The following is a 25,178-nucleotide window of genomic DNA, read 5'->3' as shown; positions in this document are numbered from 1 at the left end:
TTTCTGGCTATTAAGAACAGTCCTCGGGCGGGCCTATGCAGCATTCACTTCTCTTGGGTAAATATTTAAAAGTACAATGGCTGGATCATATTGTAGGCATGAATTTAGTTTTTAAAGAAATTCCAAACTTTTTCAAAATGGCTGGAAATTATCAAGGGATTAAGGTTCCAAGCACTCCAATTTCTTGCCAGTCTTTAATTTTAACCTGTTCAGTGGGGTTATGGGAGTTCTGATTAGAACGTCCCTGATGACTAATCATATCCAGCATCTTTTCATATTTTTTCTCTATTTATATTCTTTTTAAATTTTTATTTTTTTATTTTCAAAGATTTTATTTATTTATTTGACAGAGATCACAAGTAGGCAGAGAGGCAGGCAGAGAGAGGGGGAAGCAGGCTCCCTGCTGAGCAGAGAGCTCGATGCGGGGGCTTGATCCCAGGACCCTGAGATCATGACCTGAGCCCAAAGGCAGAGGCTTTAACCCACTGAGCCAACCAGTCGCCCCTCGCTATTTATATTCTTTTGTGAATTATCTGTTCAAATCCTTTGTCCATTAAAAAGGGGGAGGAGTGTTCACACATATTTTTGCGATCAATGTCTGCCGGGCCCCATGCTCATTAGTGTTCTTAAATGCTTTAAACAACCACCGCCCTGCACAGAGGTACTAACGGAGCAAGATTTGGCCAGCGGAGACTGACCAGGATCTCTTCCATTCCGCTACTCTCAGACGTTTCTGGGCAGGGCTCACCACGCTCGAAGGCTCGCGCCATGATTGGCTGAAGGAGCACTTCCTCAAGCACTTCCGACTCCCGGCCGGCACAGGGCATCAGTAATTGGCTGGGCTGACCCAGCGCGAGTCTCTCCGGGAGTTGTAGTTCTTGGGGGGCTCTGCTGGGGACGCCGGGAAGGGCCAGTTACTGCAGGGGCTAGGAGCGCCAGTTGGGCTTGGTCGAGGCAGCTGAAACTATGTCCCGCGTGTCGGTGCCCTGCCATGTGAAAGGCACCGTGGCCCTGCAGGTGGGCGACGTGCGAACCTCCCAAGGCCGGCCTGGTGTGCTGGTCATCGATGTCACCTTCCCCAGCGTCGCGCCCTTCGAGGTGAGCAAGCCCCGTGGGCGCGACCGGGGCTCCTGGGCGGGGCTAACCTGGGAACTCGGGCGTGTTCCAGGCATTTAATTTTTTACCGAAAGCCTCTGCAGTGTCCTGGCCCTTGCAAATCAGTTAACCATTTATTTATTACTTCAGTTATCGCATATTTACGAGACTGCCGTTTTCTGTCGTGTTCTCTTCAACATCTCTTCCCCATGTCCAGAACAGGGCAAGCATAGAAGTGCCAAGGAAGTAGGATGATGGTGGAAATGCAATTGTGAACCAGAGAGAGGTGAAAGATCACTTTGTTCCTGACCACTGGGGTGGGGATCATTAGACAATGCTTTACCCCAAAACCTGCCTCTGGCGCGTTCCCTACAGTCCCTGCTGGAGGTCAGGTAAAGCGCATTCCTCATCCGGATCATCCCAATGGCTCCAGTTTCCAGTCTCCAGTTGCCGGTCCACATCTGCCGGCTGACACTACGAGAGTGACTGACACTACAAGATCTCAGCACAGAGGACAAAGTCCACTTTCTAATGGCTTGACATTTGGAGCCATTTGTGCCCTGCCTGCCTTTTGACCCCATGCACTTTGTCCTGTGGTGTGTGGTCCTCTCCAAGCTGTTCCTTACCAAACTTCACTATAGGGCTCAACCCTGTAAATATTGATTCAGTAGGTCTGGGGTGGAGCCTGTACATCTATAGTAAAAACAACAACTTACTTGGGTTACTCTGATGAATGTGCAGTGATGAGGATTGCTGTAGTCAGGCTGAATCACTATGGTTTCAGGAGGGGCCAGGTTTTCTCAACCTTTGGTGCCCCTTTGCTTATGTTACTTTTACACTCTCTCTTTTCCGGTCCACTTGGTGAACTCCTCCTTCTTGAGGCCTCATCTGTACGTTTTTCTGCCTCCTCCAGAGTTAGGGTTCTGGCAGCATCTTAGACCTGTGAGAAGATTTACGGTCATTGATTATTTGCATGACCTGCTCCTTTGGACTGTGAGCTCTTCTAGGAGAGTGAAATTGTCTTTGGGCCCCAGTGGATGTTTGTTGAAATTGTTAGATTGGTGGAAGAATACATTCCTAAGGGGAGGAGAAGATGGTATGTTTGAGCCTCTCAGCCCTGGGGCTAGGTCTGATTTGTCATGGTGGGTTGTGTGCGCTCTAGTTACAGGAGATCATGTTTAAGAATTACTACACAGCCTTTCTGAGCATCCGTGTTCGCCAGCACACCTCAACGCACACCCCACCCAAATGGGTGACCTGCCTGCGGGACTACTGCCTCATGCCTGACCCACACAGTGAGGAGGGAGCCCAGGAGTATATATCGTTGTTTAAGCACCAGGTCAGCTGGGACTCAGCATGGCTGGGGAAGTCCAGAGAAGGGCTCACAGGAGGATTGGGGATGGGCCAGGATACCTGGAGGGAAGAGAGGAGGCAGGGCTGGCCTGGGCTTGCACCTTGGAGGGATTACTGGTGGTTTTTTTTTTTTCCTTCCTAAAGGCCTGGGGAGGCAGCATCTTGGCTCCTTGCTGGTTGGGAGGCTCTTGGGCAGTGAGCTTGGGCCTTGCTGGGTCCTTGTGTGTGTGTGTATCTATGTCAGATGCTGTGTGACATGGCCAGAGTACTGGAGCTGCGCCTGATTCTTCGACAGCCATCACCACTGTGGGTGTCTTTCACAGTGGAAGAACTGCAGATTTACCAGCAGGGACCAAAGGTAAGTGACCAGCTCAGAGCTGTTGGTTGGCCCTTTCCCTAGAAGGCTCTTAGCTATGGCTAGGAGAGCTGGGTGTGGGGTCGGGAGTGGACAAGACTCAGAAGGAAATAGGCCAGGAGGGAATACTGGAAGCTAAGGGTGAGAGGAGAGGTCATGTCCTCATACCCCTGAACTTTTGAAGCTACCTACCTCTCTCAGAGCTTGAGCCTTCAGGTACTGGGAGATACTTCTGTTCCTGGGGCCTTCTGCATAGCAGAAAAGCTACCTAAGCTCTTAGGTAGTCTGATGGCCCCTTGGACCTCATGGACCTCTGAACAGGGTTTTCTCAGTATCTGAGGCTCAGGTGCCCTCTGTCTTCTCTGAGGACCAGGGAATCTGGTCTTTGGGCTTTTCCACTCTGTCTCCTTTAGGGGAGTATGCCTTTGCTTTGCAGAGCCCCTCCATGACCTTCCCCAAGTGGCTCTCCCACCCAGTGCCTTGTGAGCAGCCTGCTCCCCTCATTGAGGTAAGCCCTCATTGTGGGTCAGAACCTTGTGTGCAAAGCTCGTGTCCAGCACGGGCTCAGGTGGGTCTCTTTCTACAAGAATCTGAGGTTGGACCCAGGGCCCTTCATTCAATCTGTGCCATCTTCCTCTTGGGTGGTCCATGGGCTTTGAGGCATCTCTCAGTGGGGCTGGGCAGCCTCCCGCACATTGGGCCCCAACCTCATGTTTCACAAGTCATCTGGGAATGTTTCTGGTCTCCCTTGGTGGGCCGCATAGCCCAACTTGGCCTCTCTGGAGCTTTAAGGGCACTGCTGGGGAGATACCCATGGCCACTGACCCCTCCTTCTGGAGCAGGGTCTCCCAGACCCCAGCAGGGTATCCTCCGAGGTGCAGCAGATGTGGGCGCTGACAGAGATGATCCGGGCCAGTCACACCTCCACAAGGATCGGCCGCTTTGATGTGAGTGAGTGCTTCCCTCTGCTTCCTTCCCGTTGCTCCGAGCGGTTCAGATCTCATGGTCTTTTGTGTTGCAGGTGGATGGCTGTTACGACCTGAACTTGCTCTCCTACACTTGAACCGTGGCTGTTAGCCAAGACGTTGGCCTTCCGTGCCCACCCAGACCCGGTTTGGGCCACCAGAGGCTGGAGTGTTTTCCCTGTGCATTCCGAGTGTTGCCTGCTTGTCCACTGGGTCTGGGCCATGTTCACAGATTCAAGATTCCTGGGGGCTCACTGTGTTGCTTCAGCATGAGCTCTCGGCAGGGGTGTACTCTGTCCTCATCCGACTGCAACCCGAAACTCCTTTTACTACCCTAAAAACACTTCAGTTCTACTTACTAAGATTCCCCTTGTGTCCTCTGCTCCTCCGGCCAACATGCACACTCCAGTCTCCTGCCTGCTGCTTCACCCTGAGTGCACTGGGTTGGGGTGATCTACTAAGCGTGTTCTCACTATTGCTGGAAGGCTGCTACAGCCTTTACACCCACTTACTTTGGAAACGAGATCAAAAACAGGAGCCCATTTCTTCTTTCTGCACCTCTGCGCCCTCTAGTGGTCTTCTTTCCCTTTGTGTTATGCCCCTAAGAAGAAATTTCTGGTCTTCACTCCTGCCCGCCTAGGGAGCAAAGCTGGAGATTTGGGCAGCCTGAACCCCTTGGTCTCTGAGCTGGCTCCTTGGTATGTGTCCAGATGGGTCTGCCTAGCCAAGCTGGGCAGATGCCTCTGGCAAGGCCGAAGTCTGAGAAGGAGTTCTGCGACCTTTGTGCCCAAAGTACATCCTTGTCCATTCTCCCACCTACCCCCTTCCAGGAATCATTCTCTAGGATAAAAGAGAGGTGTGGGTCCAGGTGAGCGCTGTCCCTGGTGTCTTTTAAGAGGCTGAGGTCTGCTACAACCCCATGCTTGCTGCTGAATAAGGCAGGCTGCCCTTACGAGAAAAACTTCCTTTTCCATTTTTTCCTGTCTTTGCCCCCAGGGGCTATGATGCAGCAGTGCTGTTACTTGTGCTAGACCTGGAGAGTTGGACATTTGTGTGGCTCAACAGCTTTCTGGAGGAAGATCAGATCCCTTCCGGTGGCCACTCTCTGCTCTTACCAGAATTCTTTTTTTTTTTTTTTTTTTTAAGATTTTATTTATTTATTCGACAGAGAGAGATCACAAGTAGGCAGAGAGAGAGGAGGAAGCAGGCTCCCTGCTGAGCAGAGAGCCCGATGCGGGACTCGATCCCAGGACCCTGAGATCATGACCTGAGCTGAAGGCAGCGGCTTAACCCACTGAGCCACCCAGGCGCCCTCTTACCAGAATTCTTGCAGGTGTTGCCTGCAGGATCATTTACTTTAGCCCTGTTCAGTTTTTGCTAAGAGGGTAATGACCACAATCCTGTGCTCAGGGAGTAGCAGCCCTCAGAGAGAGTGCATGTGTGAGACTGAGAGAGAGAGAGAGAGAGAGAGAGAGTGTGTGTCTCAGAGAGTGGGGGGGGAGGTTCCTGGGGATATAGTGTGTAAGAATGTGGGGAGGTCCCTGGGGTTGGTGGCAGGGACTGCACTCCACTGATACCCAGCACAGGCCCTAATGTGCAGCAAGATCAATAAATACTTGTGGAATGCGTGACTGCTGGCTGCCTGTGTCTTCCCAGTGGGAAAGCTGGAGACCCTCGCTAGAGGCGGGGTTGCTGAGGAGCTCAGCCTGCAAGGCTAGCTCCACCCTCGTGTATCCTCTCCACCCCCGTCCCCTTCTCCCATGTGACCCTACACTCCTCTTGTCCTGAATATGCAATTAAGGCCTTTTGGCCCTTTGTAGAACTTTGACCTTTTGGAGGCAGGGCTGTCCGCAAGGGGAGGCCTAGCCCCCAGCTCTGTCTCTGAGCTGCTTAACTGGTTTGGACAGCCTAATTGGCCCTGGAAGATCAACTAGAAGCGCCTGGGGCTCTTTCCCTACAGCTTTGAGTCCCTGCTCACTGCGCTAAAGCCCCGCCTGCCCTTGGGGCGGCCTGCCTTTGGGGCTACCCGCCCCTTCTGATCCCCTTTGTGGGAGAGAGACCTGTCCAAGCAGAGCTGGGACTACATCTCCCAGCGTGCCTGGCAGCGTGGTGGCCTCTGTGTGCCGGCCGCACCAGTTGCAGGCAACAATGCAGCGGGCAGTGAGCATGGTGGCCCATCTGGGCTTGCGGCTGCAGGCACTTCCATCGGCCCTGGGCCGTCCGTTCAGTTGCGCACAGGTGGGATCGAGGGTGCCGGGGGAGGGTGCCAGTTTTGGAGGTGGGGGAGGGAAGAGGGTGGAGGTCGGGACACTGGTGGCCCTTAACCCAGCCACCCGCAGGACGTACTCCGCAGGACACCACTCTATGACTTTCACCTGGCTCATGGCGGGAAGATGGTGGCGTTTGCAGGCTGGAGTCTGCCTGTGCAATACCGGGACAGCCACGTTGACTCACACCTGCACACACGCCGGCACTGCTCGCTCTTTGACGTGTCCCACATGCTGCAGGTGAGCCAGGGGAGCATGCCGGCTGCCCAAGTCAGGGCTTCCTCCCCATCTACAGTGGAGCAAGTCTCGGCTTTGTGGGGATCCAGATTCCAAGGGCCACCATCCTCGCAGAAGAGGTGGACGTCCCCGGTGTCCTAGACTGTGGCCCCCAGGAAATTAACTCAGAGGGTCTCTTGGTTGTCTCTTCTTTAATCTCTTTAGCCTGCTCCCACTCAGTGGCGTGCCTCTGGGTTCCCCAGGGCTGGCACCCATTCCTATCGACTCTCCTGGGTGTTGGTTTGGAAAAGGGGTAATTCAGGGTGGTGCTGGACCCTTTCAAGTTCCCTAACCTTCTCCATTGCACCCACTCCTGTATTGGGGGATGTAGGGGAGTCAGGTGGGGCTCTGCCACCTGCAGAGTTAAAGGACTGCTCAGGCATTTTGGCTGGGTTGGACGGAACTGTGGGCAGTCCTTGCCCAGTGGCATGAGGTTTTTGATCTCTTTCCCAGACCAAGATACTTGGTTGTGACCGAGTGAAGCTGATGGAGAGTCTAGTGGTTGGAGATATTGCAGAGTTAAGGCCAAACCAGGTGGGCCCCTCTTCTCTTGTATTTCTGCTCAGTGTCTGTTCTCAGTCTTGAGCCAGCAAATGGGAGGGGTGGGGGTGCAGCAGTGGCTCAGACATAGCTTCCCAGGGCTTGTGGTCTTGGGCAATGGGGTCCCTGGGTATGTCCAGACATCCAGTTATCTGCAGGGAGGGGGCTTACTCCATCCTTAACAGATCAGGCTGGGAAGCCAGAAACCCAGGTTTATGTCATTTTGTGGCCTTTCATGCTGTCAAACGCCTTGCAATGCAAAGGTAGCCCCTAAATTAGCGGCCTCGCCATCACCAACAGCTTCTTAGGAATACACTCTCGGGCCCTGTTTCAGACCTGCTGAATCAGAACCTGTTTTAACAAGATCCCCAGGTGATTCATGTGATCTCTCAACCTCAGGCTCCTTCCATCGAGTGGGGAGGCTTGTGAGGCCGGCCTCACAGTATTTTGGCATATTGCTGCGGCACTTATGGTATCATCAAGATGGACTTTGAAGTCTCCGTGTTGGGGTTTGGGGCATGGACTGAGTTGTCTCAGGTCTAGGTGGGATGAAGCAGCGAGTCCTAGATGCCCTGGATTAAGTGTGAAATGGCGCTCAGTATTGATTGGGGAAAAGTGCAGAGGCCCCACCAGATCAGGGAGGTCTCCAAAGATGGGGAAGGGGTAAAAAACTTTGTCGGTGCATGAAGATCCAAATCCTGGGCTGGGCAAGGGCCTGGGCTTACCTAGCCTTCCTGCTTGCCCCTCCTCCCCTCCCAACCCTTTGCCTGAGGGTTCACGAATTGGTGGTGGCTGGCTGTGTGTGCCCAGGAATGAGTGTGACTCATACTTGACCTGGGCTTCCTGGACCTGGAGGCAAAGACGTTCCACTTTGGCACTAGGGGACACTGTCGCTGTTCACCAATGAGGCTGGAGGCATTTTAGATGACTTGATTGTGACCAGCACCTCTGAGGGCTACCTGTATGTGGTGTCCAACGCTGGCTGCTGGGACAAGGACTTGGCTCTCATGCAGGTACAGCCCGTCTGTTTCTAGGTACCCTGTCTTCTTTGCTCACAGAGCAGCATCCTTGCTGTCCAGGAAAGACCTGGCAGGGACAAGGGGCTTCGATCATACCTCTTTGAGTTGAGTGAACAGCAGGCCAGAGTGGGCCCTCCATGGAGAATACCAGGTTTCAGTGATGGGGGAGTAGAGCAGGCAAGACTGGCCACGGCTCCCAGGCGAGCATCCTCTGGTGAGGGTGGAAGCCAGAGCCCCATGTGAACACGGGCAGACCCGGGCTTGGGGCATTCCTACCAATTAGTTATATAACCTTGTAAGATGGGAACCAGCCTATTCTGCCCAGCTTTTCAGCTCCCAGCCCGCCGTAGGTGCTCAGTAAGCGGTCCCAGAAGCTGATGTGGTGTTTGTGTCTTTCCTTTCAGGACAAGGTCAGGGAGTTTCAGAACACGGGCAGGGACGTGAGCCTGGAGGTGGTGGAGAATGCCTTGCTAGCCCTGCAAGGTGAGCAGGCCAGGCTGGGGTTGGAGCCGACCTTTGCCTCGCTGGCTTTTTTGACTGTTCAGCACAGGGGCCATTCCAGGAGGAAGGTGTGGATGGTATGCTATTCGTGGGCCATAATTCTAAGTTTGGAATTAGGCCTTCCTTCCATGTGCTGTGAGGCTCAGGGGCTGTGGGCAGGAGCATCTTCTCCCACCTTGAGCCCTTAGTAGGGCTTGCTCAGGTCTTATTCTGGCCCCTGAGTAAAGGCTGTGGTCCAGCTTCGAGGGGAAACAGGGACCTGGACTCTGGGTCACTGGTTCCCTGGGCTCAGGCCCCACAGCGGCACAGGTGTTGCAGGCCGGTGTAGCAGAGGACCTGAGGAAATTGCCCTTCATGACCAGTGCTGTGATGGAGGTGTTTGGTGTGCCTGACTGCCGTGTAACCCGCTGCGGCTACACAGGAGAGGATGGCATGGAGGTAGGTCAAGAAGTGGGTATAGGGTAGGGGACAGGGGGACAGGTCTCTGGAGCCATTGCCCACCTGCTCTGTGGTGTCTCATGCAGATCTCGGTGCCGGCGGTGGCGGCAGTCCGCCTGGCAACAGCTCTGCTGGAAAACCCAGAGGTGAAGCTGGCAGGACTGGCCGCCCGGGACAGCCTGCGCCTGGAGGCAGGCCTCTGCCTGTATGGGAATGACATCGATGACCACACCACGCCTGTGGAAGGCAGCCTCAGCTGGACATTGGGTGAGTTGGGCTGGCACTCAGGGATAGAATCTTGGAGACTAGTGTGGCCAGCCCGTGACTGCTCCCAAGGCTGTGTACCCTGGAGCCCGTGACTCAGCCTCCCTAAGCCTCCTTTCCCTGAAGGTGCCACTACACCTTTGCTCATTACATGCTGAGGATCTTCAGCCGGCTGAGGTGGGCAGCACAGCCTCTAAGACCTGGGGACAGGACGTGGGTGGCTGACTGCATGGCAGGGAGGAATGGAGCTTTGGGGAGCCTGAGCAAAGGGGTCTCACTGCTGGATGGATGTTACTTTGGGGTCCCTGTAAGGAAGACCTCCTGTGGCCAGGGGTCCATGGACTGTGGCTTAATCCCAGTGTGTCATGCTTCAGGGAAGCGCCGCCGAGTTGCCATGGACTTCCCTGGAGCCTCAGTCATTGTTGCTCAGCTGAAGGGCAAGGTGCAGCGGAAACGTGTGGGGTTAATCTGCGAGGGGGCGCCAATGCGGGCACATAGCCCCATCCTGAATACGGAGGGCACTGTGATTGGTAGGTGGACCAGTGAAGTTGGAGAGCCCTTGTTCCTTCCCCAGGAGGGTGGGCATTGGACTGGCATGGTGATGCTGACATACGGCCTTTGCTCACACAGGTACTGTGACCAGTGGCTGCCCCTCTCCCTGCCTGAAGAAGAATGTGGCCATGGGTTATGTGCCCAGTGAGTATAGCCGGCCAGGGACCCCACTGCTGGTAGAGGTGCGGCGGAAGCAGCAAGTGGCCGTGGTCAGCAAGATGCCCTTTGTGACCACAAATTATTATACCCTCAAGTGAAAGTGGCTTGGGGCAGGGCCTCTCCCATCTAGGAGCCTGGACCTGGAGGACATTCTGTAAGGGTTAGTCACAAAACTGAGGCTGAATACACTGGGGCGGTGGTTGATTCTGGTTGTCTGGTTGAGGGGGGCCCATCCCACCAATCCTACCCCTTTGTGTGCCTCTCCAACTTCAAGATCCCATTTCTGAGCAAGGGACCAGCTCATGAAATGTTAACCTGTGCCCCCACTGACCCCATTCTTGTCTGCCTCCTGGAGGGTTACGAGAAGCTTTCTGGCATCTCTCCCTTCCACTCTGCCAGGTGCTGGCTGTGGAGCAGAGGCTGACATTTAGGAAGGGGATAGAGCCTGCCCAACCTACCTCACCATGGTTTCTCACGCTGCGGAGGGGTTATTACATTGGGTAGTGCCGGCCATCTTCTTCAGTTTACTTTCCATGAATGCAAACTGCTGCCTCTCCCTGGGTAGGAATGATTCCTGACTCACCGAGGGTTGGCCCTGTAGGGCTGCTGTGCCTGTGTAAACTTGGGGACAGCTGAGGAGGAACAGACTCACTCTTCCACATTCCCAAGTTAGCCCAGCCTGCTGCCCAGTAGCAAACCATGCTGGGCTCACCACCGGTCCTGAGCCCCAGGGCTGTTGTAGGACAGGCAGGGCCTCCTCCTAGACTTGACTTACCCTGGCTGACCTTTGCCCCCGGGGCCCATTCTGGACTCTGCCGACTTCTTAAAAAAAAACAACAAACATTAAATGAGTTTCCTTTTCTTCTTGCTTGCTAGTCTCTAGCTTCATTGTCCTTTGGCCACATGGTTCCTGGGGTGCCAGGCCAGTGCCTGCTTGTCTGGCCTCTGAGGCAGGCTCAGAGTGGGTTCTCCCTGAGAGGGGCGGGTCTAGAAAAATTAATGAGGATAGTGCCCCTCCTGTCAGGCACTCACCACTGCTCCTCCAGGGAGCTGAGCCTCTCCACCTCTGCAAATCATTGCATCCTGGACGCTGAGTGGCAGTAGCCCCACTGTTCCCGCTCCAGTTTCCCCTGTGCACGCGCACCCTTGTCCTGTCTGAATAATCACACAGCCAGTGCACTTCCATGTTTAATAAGCCACATCCTCAGTGAAACCGGGGGTGAAACGTGAGGCCCTGATTCTGTGAGGTGGTGTCAATGGGTAGGGCTGGGGCTGCAAAACAGTCATCCTAACCAGCCAGGAGGTAGCTCCCGAGTAGGTCCACGTATACCAGTTCAGTGTGGGCCTACGTCCAGTGCACCTCTGCTGCCAAAGTGGCCTAGCCAAAGGCTGCCAGATAGAAATGTGACCTCTAATAGAGAAAGCAGGCGGTGGGACACTGAGGTAGCTGGTGGCCCAGCAGAAGCAGGTTGGGAGTGTGGCCTTCAGGAAAGGAGGCAGTTCTAGCAATATGCTGCTTTTAGAAACTGCATTGTGCCACCCACACCTTTGGAAGCTCCCCTGGTCCGCTGTGTAGGTGGCAGGCCTGTGGCTCTTTCCGGTTGAGGGTTCTTGGGGGCTGAGATGGTGCTTGTGGGGAGGAGCTGAGCCTATGGCTTCTTAGAATGAAGCTGCTTTAACTCCAGGTCAAGATGGGAAGCGATGAAGCTGCGGGGCACAGTAGCATAGGATCACTCCTCCTTAACTGCTCAGTATCTCCCTGGGAGGGGGCAGGGTATGACCCCATGGGCACTTTAAGCAGTGGGGGGTGGAAGGTCACCCCTCGAGGCTCAGCCTCTTTCAGGCACCCAGCTTGCCAACAAGGACTGAGAGGACTATGAATGAGTTCATATCCAGGAAGAGACCATTTCCATAGCCTGACTCACACCTGGAAAGCTCTGGATGGGCCAGGGAGGTGCATGTTTGGTGCCTCCAAGTCCGGGCAGCGCCAGCTCCCCCTGCCTTCCACTGGAATGGCCAGCTAAGTAACAACAGAGGATAAGGCTATGTCTAGTCCAGAATTCCTTGGCTCCCTGCCAACAAAACAAAAACAAATTCAAGAAACCTAGAGCTTAGGGGAAAATGGGCTTCCCTTACAAATTCCAGAGATGGTCAACCTCAGGTTTCCTCTCAGGACGAATTTCTATGGGGTCACATCCCAGGGGGATGGGAAGGGACAAGAACAAGCCACAGCAGAAAATGGACTGCTGGCCTCCCCAACCCAGACGCTTCTCCTGAGCTGACTCCTGAGAGAGGAGGGAGGAGCATGCCTTCTCCTTAAGGCACCCAGATCAGGGTAGAGGCAAACTTGACTGGCCCAATGCCTGGGCCTGCTGGAAGCAAGGCCAAGGGCAGTGGAGGCCCAGGCCTGTAAGCACTGGGGTACTCCCTGCCCCCAAGCCTGATCTCCCTGCCATTGTCTCTTGGGTCTGGGTAGCAGCAGAACCCAGTGTGGGAACCAGCAGACCCGGTGATGTCCCTGGAGATCCCTCTGCTGCCTTCCCTTATTCTCTGTGGGTTTTGAGAGGTTCATTTGCTGTTGTTTCCCTAAAAATGATGGAGAGAAGAGAGGAGTTATTCCACAGGCAGCCCAACAGTCCCTAATTGGCTCTTTCTAGCCCTTCAGTGGCTGAGGGGGGCTCAATAAGGCCACACTACAATCTAGACCACTCTACTGAGTTCCCATATCCCACACTGGTTCCCCTACCTTTCTCCTCTGACACGTTCTTCCTCCTAGTTCCTTGCCTTATCGTGGTGTTCCTGTCTTTCCCCAGTTGCCCAGGACCTGGGCAGTGGCAGGCCTCTTAACTAGACTCATGCCTTCTCTACTGGACCCCATTTATTGGCATTTATAAAGACAGATTTGATCAGGCCATAGCCTTGCTGAGTCCTTCAGTAGCTTCCCAAGATTTAGGATAGGGTTTCATGGTCCCTTCACGTCTGACTACAGTGTCCCAGTCTTGTCTAGTCTAACTGTATGACACACTTGTTCTTGCCCTGGCTTTTGTGCTATCCATTCTTGGTCTGGTACACTTAACCACTCCCCAGCCTTTACCCTCAGCTTAGCTGTTTTGGAAGAAAACTCTGACTGGCCTCACGCCCTGCTCTTCTGCCCTTCCCTTTTATTTTTTATTATCTATTAATTTTTTTTGCTGCCCTCCCTTTTAAATCTCTGGCTCCCCCTGTAAACAAGGCCTGAGTTGTCCTTTTCTTTGGACCTAGTGTGGCTGCTGTCATATGGTAGAAGCTCAGAGATTAGTTGAATGAATGCTCTGATTAGTGATTTGATGTTTTACAGATGACAAGGCTGACCCTGATGAGGCCAGTCAGTGCAATAAGGATAATGCAATAAGGACAGAGGCTCCTATCTTCCTAATTGAGGGGCCTGCAGCAGAGTGGAACCCAACAGACTTGCCACTTCATCTCTGAGATCACTACCAGTCTCACAGGTTGCTGAACAGGCTACTGATGGGCTGTTCACAAACTGGTGTCACTCAAAGCCTGAGCTCTACTTGCAGGCCTTGGAGCTTGCTGTAAAAGCCACTAAACTGGTGGACTCCTGCTCTGAGAACTTCCTGCCCCTGTCCCTGTTCCCAGCACAGGTGTGTCCTCTGCCTGCCAAGCATGGGGTTGCCATGGGCACATATGTACTCACCATGAAGTGAAATGCGTGGAGCCATCAGGTGTGGATCCGTTCTGGCCGCCCAGACCTGGGGGCAGGAACACATCCAGAGCTGCAGCAGGCAGGGGGTGGGGATCTGAGCAGGTATCAGCCCAGGTGAGTTTAGAGGCCAGTGGTGTTGTCTGGTGGAGTCTCGTGGGGGGTCCTAAAGGGACTAGGAGTATTGTCTGATGGCGGTTCAAGGGAACAGTTACAATGTGATGGGTGTACCGCGGTTTCTGGCATGGAATGGCATGTTGGCAATGGGTCAGGGTACAGCGTTAAGTTGTGATAAGGTTCTTAGGGGACCAGTGGTAGTCTAGGGGGTTCTGGGGAGCCCAATGGTAAGGTCCGGTGGGGGTGGGGAGCCTCACCTGGGCGGTGATACAGCCCTGTCACCGTGCTCCCGTAGAACCCCCACGCCAGCTGGATGCCCAGGAGACTTAACACCAACCACAGTAGCAGCAGCTTGAAGAGAGTCACGCGCATGTCCTGCGCCTCCCACTCCCGCAGGAACTCGCTGCCCAGGGTGCCTAGCGCGCCCAGCACAGTGGTCGGCAGAGCCTGCAAAGACTCCCCAGACCAAGGCTCCGCCATGACTGGCCCATGCCCCACCCGGGGACTGTCATTGTAGTCCCCACTGCGCAGGCGTCTGGACTTCCGGGGCCATGCCCATTAGTGCGCACGCGTAAAGCAGGCAAGGAGCGCCTACTTCGCTTGCGCGAAGAGTTGGCAGTTTGGGGAGGAGTACTAAAACCGCGCACGCGCACTAGCCCCACCCTGCTTGCTTAAAAGATGAGTGAGTCGGAGAGCATAAAATAGCAACCAGGTCTTTTATAGCCCCGGAGTTCCCGTGATGCCCCACGCGGCTGCAGTGATTGGTTGAGCGCCTTGCTTTTAGGGCGGGGACGCGCTCCTGAGCAATCGTGGCTGAGCTGTGAGTGCGCGCGCGTGCGCGAGGCCGCGACTGGGCCTGGCTCGAGCCCGCTGGCACGCGGGGGCGCGCACGTCGCTTCCCCGCCCTCCCGCCGCCGACCGCCCTCGCTCGCTCGCGCTCCCTGCTCCCCGCCCGCCGCCCGCCGTCCTCCGTCGGTTCTCTCGTTAGTGTGCTGCCGTCTCCTTAGCCACCCGCCCGTCTCCGAGCTTGCGACTCGCGGACAGGCGTCCTCGGCGCAGAGAGACCGGACTGCGAGTCGTCGCCTAAGGTAAGCGAGAGGGTTCCCTCCTGGCGCCGCGGCGCCCCGGGCCCGCCCGGCACTCTTCCGGCCGCCCGCCCGCCGCCCCGCCGAGGCCGCGCCCCACCTGCTGCTCTCAGCCGGCTGCCCCAGGGCCCCAGCCCTTGCCCCGGCCCGGGCCCCGCTCCCCAAAGCGGCGGCCCCGCCCGCGCAGTCCCCGGAAGCGCGCCCCGCGGCCTCCCGCGCCCCTTCCCCCGCCCGGCCAGGCCTGGTGGAGCCCTAGCCACCCGCCCGCGGTCCCCGGCTCTTCCTCTCTCAAGGCTGTGCCGGCCAGGGCGGGGGCTTCGAGCCGGGCCGGGAGACCGCGCCGTACTGCCGGCCCTGGCGAAGCGCGCGTGGCTGTCGGGAGTTGAAATGGGAAAGAAACTCTTTACAACTCCATCTTGGCTTTTTACATTGAATATGAAACATGGATCACCGTTTTATACAGGGTGAAGTCCAGTTATGTTTTGGGTAGATTTTCTTTTTAAATGAAGTATTCCCGGAGAGGTGTAAGTAAAGTAGTGTTGAGATCTTACGGGTTAGGATTCTGGGGTATTGAAAAGGGAATATTCCAGTTGAAAACATTTTTTTTTCATGATTTAAACTGTGCTACATCGAAATAGAGTATTAATTTGCAGTTTTGCTTAGTATTAAGTTAGTACCTTGATAGGAATCACCTAAACAGCTGTCCGTAGTTACCGATTGAACCCAGTTACAAGCCGTCTTTATTAAATAGCACTGTTTGCACTCAAATTGATTTGGTCAAAACAATGTTTAATAGTTTATGGTGGAAAATAGGCATTTTTTTTGGCCTCAGAGTTAGTTTCACTTGTGTTTTTTAGTGGTCCTGATTTAAAATTTTTACCAATATTGGTGACTTGTTTCCTTCTCTTTGTGTTTTTAAGTTTGTCTTTGAAGTAAATGTTTCTTGCAGGTGTGCAGTCAGATCATAGTGCTCTCTGCCAGATCTGAAGGGAAAAAATACTTGAAAATTTTTCTTAAAAATGTTATATGTGGTGAGAGTTTTTCAGTCATTTAGTGTCAGATACCCGAATGTGTAACGTTTATATACCGTTTCATGATTATCACTTTAGATACGGCTAAGTTGATGGAGATACTGGTATGAACATTGGGTACAAGTGACATTGTTTGGCCTGGAAGTACAAGACTAATTTCTCATTGTGAAGGATAACTTATTTAAAGATCTCTTTTGATAAATTGTCTGGAGACTAGTTCCATCTACTTTTGTAGAGCAGTGGTGGCTCTTGGGGACATAACAAAATAGAAGAAAACTTGCTTTAAGTCAGACTAGTCCTAGAGTTATGGCTTCTGTCCTCATAAAAATTGGTACTGGATGGGGCGCCTGGGTGGCTCAGTGGGTTAAGCCGCTGCCTTGGGCTCAGTTCATGATCTCAGAGTCCTGGGATCGAGTCCCGCATCGGGCTCTCTGCTCAGAAGAGAGCCTGCTTCCCTCTCTCTCTCTCTCTGGCTGCCTCTCCGTCTACTTGTGATTTCTCTCTGTCAAATTAAAAAAAGAAAAAAAAAATTGGTACTGGAGGAAAGAAAAGAATAAGAATCCACCAACTTTTTCATAGATCCAGAATTTTAGACCCAAAAGGAAATTTTCAGGCCTTATGTGGCGCAGCCCCATTTGCAGATGAGGAAGTTGAGTCCCAGAGACTTGGTAAATTACCTAAGATGGTTTGTCTAGTCAGGTGCAGGTCAGAACTATTTTCTCGTCAAGGGATTCTCTTTGTACTCTCAAACAGCTTGCTTAGAGTTAGGTAAAATTCAGGACTTAACTTACTTCTAGTGTTTTCTTCTTTTATGTATTACTGATTTTATATTTGTTGAGTCTGAAAAATTCATTTTCTAAACAAATTTCAGTCTTTATCTTCACAACATTCTCCTCCCTGAAACTGGTTGGTTCTGCAGCAGTTGATTGAAATACATAAATGAATATGTAGGGTCCTTGGTTGCCTAGTTGTAGCTTTAGGTATTTGGTTTTTTGTTTTAAGATTTGGTTATCCATTTGAGAGAGAGTGAGTGTGAGTGTGGGGAAGGGTTGAGGGAGAGAGAAGCCTAGCAGACTACTCCCTGAGCTTGGGGCCAGCTTGGGGCCTGATCCCAGGACCCCGAGATCATGATCCGAGCTGAAACCAAGGATCTGATGTGTAACTGACTGCACCAGCCAGGGACCCATGGGTGTTTGGGTCTTCTTGAGGGAACAACTTCTTCCAACGGGAGGCCCAGACTCCCCTGTTCCAAATCCAACTAATTAGGTCAGGTCAAGATGTTATCATGTGACTGAGGGCTCTTTTGCCTGTTGATTTGAGGTGGGATGGAGAGAAACTGCACATATCAAGTAAATAGTTTCCTGTGCATGTGGTGGTAGTTTGTTGGAGTGTTCTCATAGTCTGATTTTTATTAGGAGAGTGAAAACAGGTAGATCTTGAGGTGTTTCCTGTCCATGGAGTATAGTTCAGTTCAGGCAGTGACAGGAGGAGGAGTTGCTGCTTTGGGACTTCTTAGTTGTCTAGAGCTGAGAGATTTATGTTAACTCTGTCAGAAGAAAGACTGATACTTCAACTTCTAAAAAGAACTAATTTGGGCATGCTGAGCTTGTATGGACAGCACTTTGGGTTTAATTGCACTAGTGATAATGATAAATGGTACGTAATCACTGGATTTTAATCACATATATTTGTACTTGTGAAAGGTACCTAAAAGTTATTTTACCTTCACATACCACTCAGTTTATCCTTTATCTTTGGCCAGTGGAACTTAGTTGGCCTGCACCTACACCTTAATGTAACTAAATTTTAAACATGTGTTAATGTGTTTTACTATACTGTGCTCTTTGGGAATATGTTCACTGTTAAGTATTTATGAGATTAATAAATTAAAATTTCCAAGATAGTTTAAAGTTAGTAATTACTGTGAAATTCCTATTTCAAGTGTTTTTATTTCAAATGACTCATTTTTCATCTGTGGTGCTATAATTCTAAGTGAAGGCCTTATATACTCATAATTATGGTTGTCGTGACAGAAAATCAGATAGGCATTGAGGCTGCTCATTCTGTTGGTGTTGGTCTGAATTTATTGGCGCTTCCTCCAGATGATCCTAGTTAACATTTTATAGTTAATAATAGTCAAAATATGAGATAAACTCTGTTATATTGCAGCCAGTTTATCCCAGATTGAGTTTTTTTTTCTTTAATGAAGAGGGAGGATAAAGGAAATATGTTTAAGCATATTTATAATAGTGTCTCACTATTCAAGTGAAGGGAAAGAGAACATAACTGAAATGTTTGGAGTGGAGTAAATGGAGAAGTGGAAGGTAAAATGAAATTAGAGAGGTGGGTAGGGACCATATCATGCAGGGCCTTTAGGATATGGGAAGTTCTTTGGGTTTGTTCTGAAAGGAGAAATCATTGTTTGTTTTTTTATTTTCTTTTCTTTTCTTTTAAGATTTTATTTATTTGAGAGAGAGAGTACACAAGCAGGGGGAGTGGCAGGGAGAGGGAGAAGCAGGCTCCCCGCTGAGCAGAGAGCCTGGTTTGATGCAGGGCTTGATCCCAGGACCCTGGGATCATGACTTGAGCCAAGCTGAAGGCAGATATTTAACCAACTGAGCCACCCAGGCACCCCTCATTAGATGTTCATTAGCCGAAGAATGATAGGATCTGATATTAAATAACTAGAATCACTCTCCAAGAGTAGGAGTAGATCTGAGTCCATGCTGACTTCAGAGAGTAAACTAATATATATATATTTTTAAAATACTAATTTGTATTAGTATTGTGCAGAGAGAGCACAAGCAGGGGGGAGTATTAGGCAGAGCAGTCAAGGGGAGAAGCAGCCTCTCTCAGCTGAGCAAGGGGCATGATGTGGTGATCTGGGATCATGACCTAAGCCCGAAGGCAGACGCTTAACTGAGCCACCCAGGCGTCCCAGCACTAAACTAATATTGATCATTTTTGACAACAATATTAAAAAATTATTTTTCTTGACCTAATGACTTTACCCTAAGTTTTTGAAGCCATTGATTTTCTGACAGTTGTCTTTCAGCCTGTAATTTCTCTGTAATGCTTTATTAAGAAGAATGTGTAATAAGATAAAACAAGTTATTCAGGGGTGCCTGGGTGGCTCAGTGGGTTAAGCCTCTGACTTTGGTTCAGGTAATGATCTCAGGGTCCTGGGATCGAGCCCCGAATCAGGCTCTCTGCTCGGCAGGGAGCCTGCTTCCCCATCTCTGCCTGTCTCTCTGCCTACTTGTGATCTCTGTCAAATAAATAAAATCTTAAAAAAAAAAAGATAAAACAAATTATTCAAATGTTCATGGTAGTCTAGGAGGTAGGATTAGATGTGTTCATTTTAAGATTCTTTTAACTTTGCTATGTGGTTGAAAATTATATGTTGGAAAATTAATTTACATAGGATTCATTTGCTTTTGATTTTTGCTTTGAAAAGGGCAGTATTATAATATTCACAAGATAATGTTGATTGTGAGCATTTTATTTTATTTTATTTTAATATTATTTATTTATTTGACAGAGATCACAAGTAGACAGAGAGGCAGGCAGAGAGAGAGAGAGGGAAGCAGGCTCTGCGCTGGGCAGAGAGCCCGATGTGGGACTATCCCAGGACCCTGAGATCATGACCTGAGCCGAAGGCAGTGGCTTAACCCACTGAGCCAGCCAGGTGCCCTGTGAGCATTTTATTAACTGAGGGAAGCTATTACTTGTACAAATGTGATTATTTGGTGGTATATCAATCAAAAATTAAATTCTACACTTTTTCTCTCTCTTGGATTCTAAGTTACTTCACAGAACTTTGGGCAAGCCTATTTACACACTGTGGTTTTTTTTTTTTTTCCCTTGTCAAATGAATAGACATAATTACTGATATTTTTATATTTTTATAGTGCCTTTCATCTGAGAAGTTCAAGGCACTTGTAGAACTTCTGCCGCACAGGCCGTGGGTCTTGCAGCACATTTGTAAGGTATGTAAATAGACACCTCTTCTTTTACTCCCTTTTTCCCATGGAAGACAGATTATTATATAAATGTTAAGTTCTAGGGAAATGTGGTTGAATTACTGCTAATGATTCTCTTCACCAGTCTCGAATTCTTTATCTTATTCCATACCTTTTCTCTCTGGTCTTATTTTTTTCTCTCTCCATACGGTACTCTTCTAACTTCCCTTTTTACTTCTAAGTGATCTTTCTTTCTTTCTTTTTTAAGATGGGGGTGGGGAGGGCATAGGGTGAGAGAAAATCCCAAGCAGGCTTCATGCCCAGCACAGGGCCCAACACGGGTTTTGATCCCACAACCCCAAGATGATGACCTGAGCTGAAACCAGGAGTCAAACCTCAACTAACTGAGCACCCAGGCACCCTCAGATATTTCTTTTTTTCTTATTTATTTATTAAAACATTATTTTGTCAGGGAGGGGCGCCTGGGTGGCTCTGGGTTAAAGCCTCTGCCTTTGGCTTGGGTTGTGATCTCAGGGTCCTGGGATCGAGTCCCGCGTTGGGCTCTCTGCTCGGCCGGGAACCTGCTTCCTCCTCTCTCTTTCTCTCTGCCTACATGTGATCTGACAAATAAATAAAAATCTTAAAAAAAAAAAGATTATTTTGTCAGGGAGAGTGAGAGAGCACAAGCAGGGGGAGTGGCAGGCAGAGGGAGATGTAGGCTCCCCAGTGAGCAAGAAGCCCAATATGGGACTTGATCCCAGAGCCCTGGAATCATAACCTAAGCTGAAGGTAGATGCTTAACCTACTGAGCCACCCAGGCCTCCCAAGATATTTCTTTTTTAGATGAAGATACATTTCCTGAGGAGATGGACTCGTGTGTTATACACATACTCTTTTACTTCTGGGCCATTCCCATTTTACTCCTTCTGTTTTTCATTTTTAAGTTTTCATTTATTCTATAGTCTGGTTATCATACAGTTTATCCAGAGCTTGTGCTTCAGGTTTATCTAATAATAGCAATTAGCTAGCTAGAGAATGAAGGTTAGAGGACAATCTTCCCTCTTAACAGGGGTCAGAGACATATTGGCTTAGTTGGGAGCAATGTTAACAGCTGGTATAAAAGCCCATCCAGGGGTTGTGTAGATATTTAAACTAATTACAAATGAAGGACATAGGAGTGTCTTTTTTTAAAATTTATTATTTTTTAAAAGATTTTATTTGTCAGAGATTGAGAGAGAGAGAGAGAAGGGGGACAGCAGGTAGAGGAAGAAGCAGGCTCCCTGCTGAGCAAGGAGCCCAATGCAGAACTCCATCCTAGGACCCCGGGATCATGACTTGACCCGAAGACAGACACTTAACTACCTTAGCCACCCGGAAATCGAAGTATCTTAATTGATACCATGATAAATATCTTGGCCGAGTACTTTTTTTTTTTTTTTAAGATTTTATTTATTTATTTGACAGACCGAGATCACAAGTAGGCAGAGAGGCAGGCAGAGAGAGAGGATGAAGCAGGCTCCCTCCGGAGCAGAGAGCCTGATTCGAGGCTTGATCCCAGGACCCTGAGATCATGACCTGAGCTGAAGGCACCGGCTTAACCCACTAAGCCACCCAGGCGCCCCGGCCGAGTACTTTTTGATCAGCTTTCATTGTTCTCTTTGGGTCTGAGGGAACTCTATGTATGGAGAAGTGAGGTGTGAAGAGGATGAATATGTTTTGGTGAGATAGGCTACTGACCAGTGAAGGCATATAATAGTGGTTTTGGTTGGCTTTGAAATCCTCCTTGGCATGGTAAGAAGAATGGCCAAGTTAGGTTGTGGTTTTGTCATTCATTTGTTGAACAAGTAGTTCTTGAATAGCTATTATATGTATATGTCAGACACTGTCCTGGAACACATCTGAAGAAAACAAAGAGGGTTCTTGCTCTCTGGGTGTCTGACTGCCTCGGTTGGTAGATGCAACTCTTGATCTTGGGGTCATGAATTTAAGCCCCACTTTGGGCATAGAGCTTACTTAAGAAAATAAACTGTTTCACATTAAAAAAAAAAAGTCCCAGTCCTCAAGAAGGTTTTTGTTTATTTGTTTTACAATATCTTTATTCCTAAAAATATGAACAGTTGGTTTGGAACTAAAAAGTCTATTGGTTTTGAATCTGACCTACTTTTCTCAATATCATTGGCAAGTAGACGAGATAGGGTGCGTTCAGGGTGGTATGGCCGTAGACGCCTGCCTATCATTGGCAAGTAGAAAGCACATCAGGTGTTAGTAATCATAAAAATATTAATAGTCCTGCTTTTGGGATTACTGTTCTAGTAGGGAAGTCTGGTGATAGGTAAAGGTTGGGCTTACCTTTTTTAGGGAACAGCAAAACTTAACTGGCCGGAGCCTAAAGAGCAAGTGCGAAGAATGGGAAGAAATAAACTTTTACTGATAGGCAGGGGCCAGATCTTGTAGGAATTGGGAATTTAGAGTTTATTCAGATTGTGTTGGAAAGCTATTAAAGGGTTTTTATGGGAATGGTAATAATGTCTGATTTTATATTTCTAGCTGATGTATAGAGAGTAGACTATAGGGTGGCAAAAATGGAAGGAGGGAGACCTATTGGAAGCTATTTATTTGAGAGAGAGTGCATTCTAGTGTGGAGAGGGAGAGAGAATCTCAAGCAGATTTTGTATTGAACTCAGTATGGGGGGAGGGGGGTGTCTGTCTCATGACCCTGAGATCATAACCTGAGTTGAAACCAAGAGTCAGATGCTTAACTGACTGTGCCACCCAAGCCACCCCTATCGGGAGCTTTTTAAATCCAGTGACAGGTTAGGAGCTTGGACAAGAATGGTAACAGTGGAAGTGAAGGGATTTACAATATATTGTAGAGGAGTGCTCATAGGCTTTGCTGATAAATTAGAAGATGTGGCTTCCTAATCTCTTGATCCATGACAAGATTAGCTCACCGCAGTTACTAGGCATAGGAAGACAACTAGCCCAGGACCCCTGGGTATGTACTCTATTGTTGTCCACAAGACTTGATTTCTCCTTTAAGTACTTTGTGTAATCCATTAGAGTGGTTTGATTAATGGCCTCCCCTGTAAGGGGGAAGACTATGTTTCAAAGTTTTCTTAACTGTGTATTTCTACATCATTGTATTTATATAGTGAACATGTGCTTTCAGAGTGACAAGGATTTTATTGGTAGGAAGCAAAAAGTTAACATGAATTTCTTTCTTTTTTTTTTTTTTTTTTTAAGATTTTATTTATTTATTTGACAGACAGAGATCACAAGTAGGCAGAGAGGCAGGCAGAGAGTAAGAGGAGGAAGCAGGCTCCCTGCTGAGCAGAGAACCCGATGCGGGGCTCGATCCCAGGACCCTGAGATCATGACCTGAGCCGAAGGCAGGGGCTTAACCCACTGAGCCACCCAGGAGCCCCAACATGAATTTCTTTACTGCCACCTGACTGAATTAGGATAAACACAGCGTGTTTGGTGTTTGCATTTTCTTTTTGTTTGTTTAACTGTAGGAGTTAGTATGTTGGTACTTAGGTTGTAAGATTTTTGCCATCTTTTTTTTTTTTTTTTTTTTTTTTTAGAGTTTTTTTTTTTTTTTGACAGAAATCACAGGTAGGCAGAGAGGCAGGCAGGCAGAGGGAGGAGGAAGCAGGCTCCCTGCTGAGCAGAGAGCCCGATGCGGGACTCGATTCCAGAACTCTGGGATCATGACCTGAGCCGAAGGCAGAGGCTTAACCCACTGAGCCACCCAGGTGCCCCTCCTAGCTACTTTAAAACACAGAGATTTAATACTTTTACTTTAAAAATTTGTTTTGACTTTAAGCATATGGTTGAAAATTCTACTTTTGTTCTTTGTTTTTTGTCTCCTTCCCTCTGCTCCTCCCCCTGCTTGTGCTTTCCCTCTCTCTCTCTCAAATAGATAAATAAAATCCTTAAGTTTATAATAAAAGATGGGAGTAATTGGCTGGCTCAATTAGTAGAGCATGTGATTGATCTGGGGACTGAATTCAAGCCCCACATTATGTGTAGGGGTTGCATTAAAAAAAAGGCAGGGGGCACCTGGGTGGCTCCGTGGGTTAAGCCTCTGCCTTCGGCTCAGGTCATGGTCTCAGGGTCCTGGGATTGAGCCTCTGCTCAGCGGGAAGTCTGTTTCCCCCCTCTCTCTGCCTGTCTACTTGTGATCTCTCCTTCTCTATCAAATAAAATCTTTTTTTTTTTTTTTAAAGATTTTATTTATTTATTTGACAGAGAGAGATCACAAGTAGGCAGAGACGCAGGCAGAGAGAGAGAGAGAGGAGGAAGCAGGCTCCCCGCTAAGCAGAGAGCCCGATGCGGGACTCGATCCCAGGACCCTGAGATCATGACCTGAGCCGAAGGCAGCGGCTTAACACACTGAGCCACCCAGGTGCCCCTCTATCAAATAAAATCTTAAAAAAAGTATATTCTTCCTACTCTAGAGCATAGTCCTCTCATTGTATTGCTTCCTTTGGGGCTTTAAGAGTATTTTCTTGGGGCACATGTCTGGCTTAGTTGCAACATTCAATTCTTTTTTTTCTTTTTTTTTTTTTTTAAGATTTTATTTATTTATTTGACAGAGAAAGATTACAAGTAGGCAGAGGGGTAGGCAGAGAGAGAGGGGGAAGCAGGCTCCCCGCTGAGCAGAGAGCCTGATTCGAGACTTGATCCCAGGACCCTGAGATCATGACCTGAGCCGAAGGCAGAGGCTTAACCCACTGAGCCACCCAGGCGCCCTGGAACATTCAGTTCTTGATCCTGGGGTTGTGAGCTCGAGCCCCGTGTGTAGAGATTACTTTTTTTTTTTTTTTTAAAGATTTTATTTATTTGAGAGGAAGGGGGGAGAGATTGGAGGGGTAGAGGGGCAGAGAGAGAAGCATACGCACTGCAGACCCAAAAGCCCAATGTGGGGCTTGATCCAAAGGTAGACACTTAACTGAGCCACCCAGGCACCCCAAGATTACTTTAACATTTTAAAAATATATATATTTTTTTAAGATTTTATTTATTTATTTGCCAGAGAGAGATGACAAGCAGGCTGAGAGAGAGGGAGAAGCAGACTCCCTGCTGAGCAGAGAGCCTGATGCGGGGCTCTATCCCAGGACCCTGAGATCATGACCTGAGCCAAAGGCAGGGGCTTAACCCACTGAGCCACCCAGGCGCCCCTTTAAAAATATTTTAATTAACTTATTTTGTTTAGATTTTATGTATTCGGGCTGCATGGGTGGCTCAGTCATTAAGCATCTGCCTTCGGCTCAGGTCCCAGGGTCCTGGGATCCAGTCCTGCATTGGGCTCCCTGCTCAGCGGAAGCCTGCTTCTCCCTCTGCCATTCCCCCTGCTTGAGTTCCCTCTCTCACTGTGTCTCTCTCTGTCAAATAAATTAGTAAAAGTAAAATCTTAAAAAAGATTTTATTTAAGAGAGAGAATATTTGTGGGAGAGAGCACACAAGCAAGTGGGAGAGGAAGAAGAAGGCTCCCTG

At 49.7% G+C, this 25,178-nt stretch overlaps 4 protein-coding genes across 9 annotated transcripts in view; 3 read left to right on the top strand and 1 right to left on the bottom strand.

Annotated features, from left to right (window-relative positions):
• The first annotated feature begins 864 nt into the window (after positions 1-864).
• NICN1 (nicolin 1, tubulin polyglutamylase complex subunit) lies at positions 865-4,325 on the top strand. Its single transcript, XM_059389732.1, has 6 exons — positions 865-1,098; positions 2,258-2,434; positions 2,693-2,806; positions 3,240-3,311; positions 3,646-3,750; positions 3,825-4,325. Exons 1-6 carry the CDS (start codon positions 967-969, stop codon positions 3,864-3,866), a joined length of 642 nt encoding a protein of 213 aa, XP_059245715.1. The 5' UTR covers positions 865-966; the 3' UTR covers positions 3,867-4,325.
• Positions 4,326-4,417: 92 nt separating this feature from the next.
• AMT (aminomethyltransferase) lies at positions 4,418-10,652 on the top strand. 2 transcript variants are annotated; one of them, XM_059389731.1, is made up of 9 exons: positions 4,418-5,498; positions 6,108-6,275; positions 6,765-6,845; positions 7,733-7,864; positions 8,275-8,353; positions 8,664-8,809; positions 8,896-9,076; positions 9,448-9,603; positions 9,704-10,652. In XM_059389731.1, exons 2-9 carry the CDS (start codon positions 6,162-6,164, stop codon positions 9,880-9,882), a joined length of 1,068 nt encoding a protein of 355 aa, XP_059245714.1. In that variant the 5' UTR covers positions 4,418-5,498; positions 6,108-6,161; the 3' UTR covers positions 9,883-10,652. The 2 variants fall into 2 exon arrangements, with proteins under 2 accessions (XP_059245714.1, XP_059245713.1); XM_059389730.1 differs by lacking the exon at positions 4,418-5,498 and adding an exon at positions 5,567-6,006.
• Positions 10,653-10,959: 307 nt separating this feature from the next.
• On the bottom strand, positions 10,960-14,327 carry TCTA (T cell leukemia translocation altered). 4 transcript variants are annotated; one of them, XR_009402360.1, is made up of 4 exons: positions 13,859-14,327; positions 13,479-13,581; positions 11,712-12,370; positions 10,960-11,491 (listed from the first exon to the last, which is right to left on the bottom strand). XR_009402360.1 is itself a non-coding variant. In XM_059389728.1 (4 exons), the coding sequence occupies exons 1-3, from the start codon at positions 14,079-14,081 to the stop codon at positions 12,328-12,330; spliced, it is 369 nt and encodes a 122-aa protein (XP_059245711.1). In that variant the 5' UTR covers positions 14,082-14,327; the 3' UTR covers positions 10,960-11,856; positions 12,291-12,327. The 4 variants fall into 4 exon arrangements, 3 of the variants coding, with proteins under 3 accessions (XP_059245711.1, XP_059245710.1, XP_059245712.1); XM_059389728.1 differs by having other exon boundaries at positions 10,960-11,856; positions 12,291-12,370; XM_059389727.1 differs by having other exon boundaries at positions 10,960-12,370.
• Positions 14,328-14,524: 197 nt separating this feature from the next.
• RHOA (ras homolog family member A) overlaps positions 14,525-25,178 on the top strand; it is a 58,510-nt gene continuing 47,856 nt past the window's right edge. The window contains exons 1-2 of one of the 2 annotated variants that reach the window (XM_059389725.1): positions 14,526-14,689; positions 19,629-19,706. The gene's annotated coding sequence lies outside the window, so the exon portion shown is untranslated. Of the gene's footprint in view, positions 14,690-19,628; positions 19,707-25,178 lie in introns of both variants that reach the window. The other variant, XM_059389726.1, reaches the window with a different exon arrangement.

This window comes from Mustela nigripes, chromosome 2 (assembly GCF_022355385.1).
Source record: "Mustela nigripes isolate SB6536 chromosome 2, MUSNIG.SB6536, whole genome shotgun sequence".
Taxonomy (NCBI): Eukaryota; Metazoa; Chordata; class Mammalia; order Carnivora; family Mustelidae; genus Mustela; species Mustela nigripes.
The sequence above is the reverse complement of the archived record's forward strand: the minus strand, read 5'-3'. Positions and strand labels throughout refer to the sequence as shown.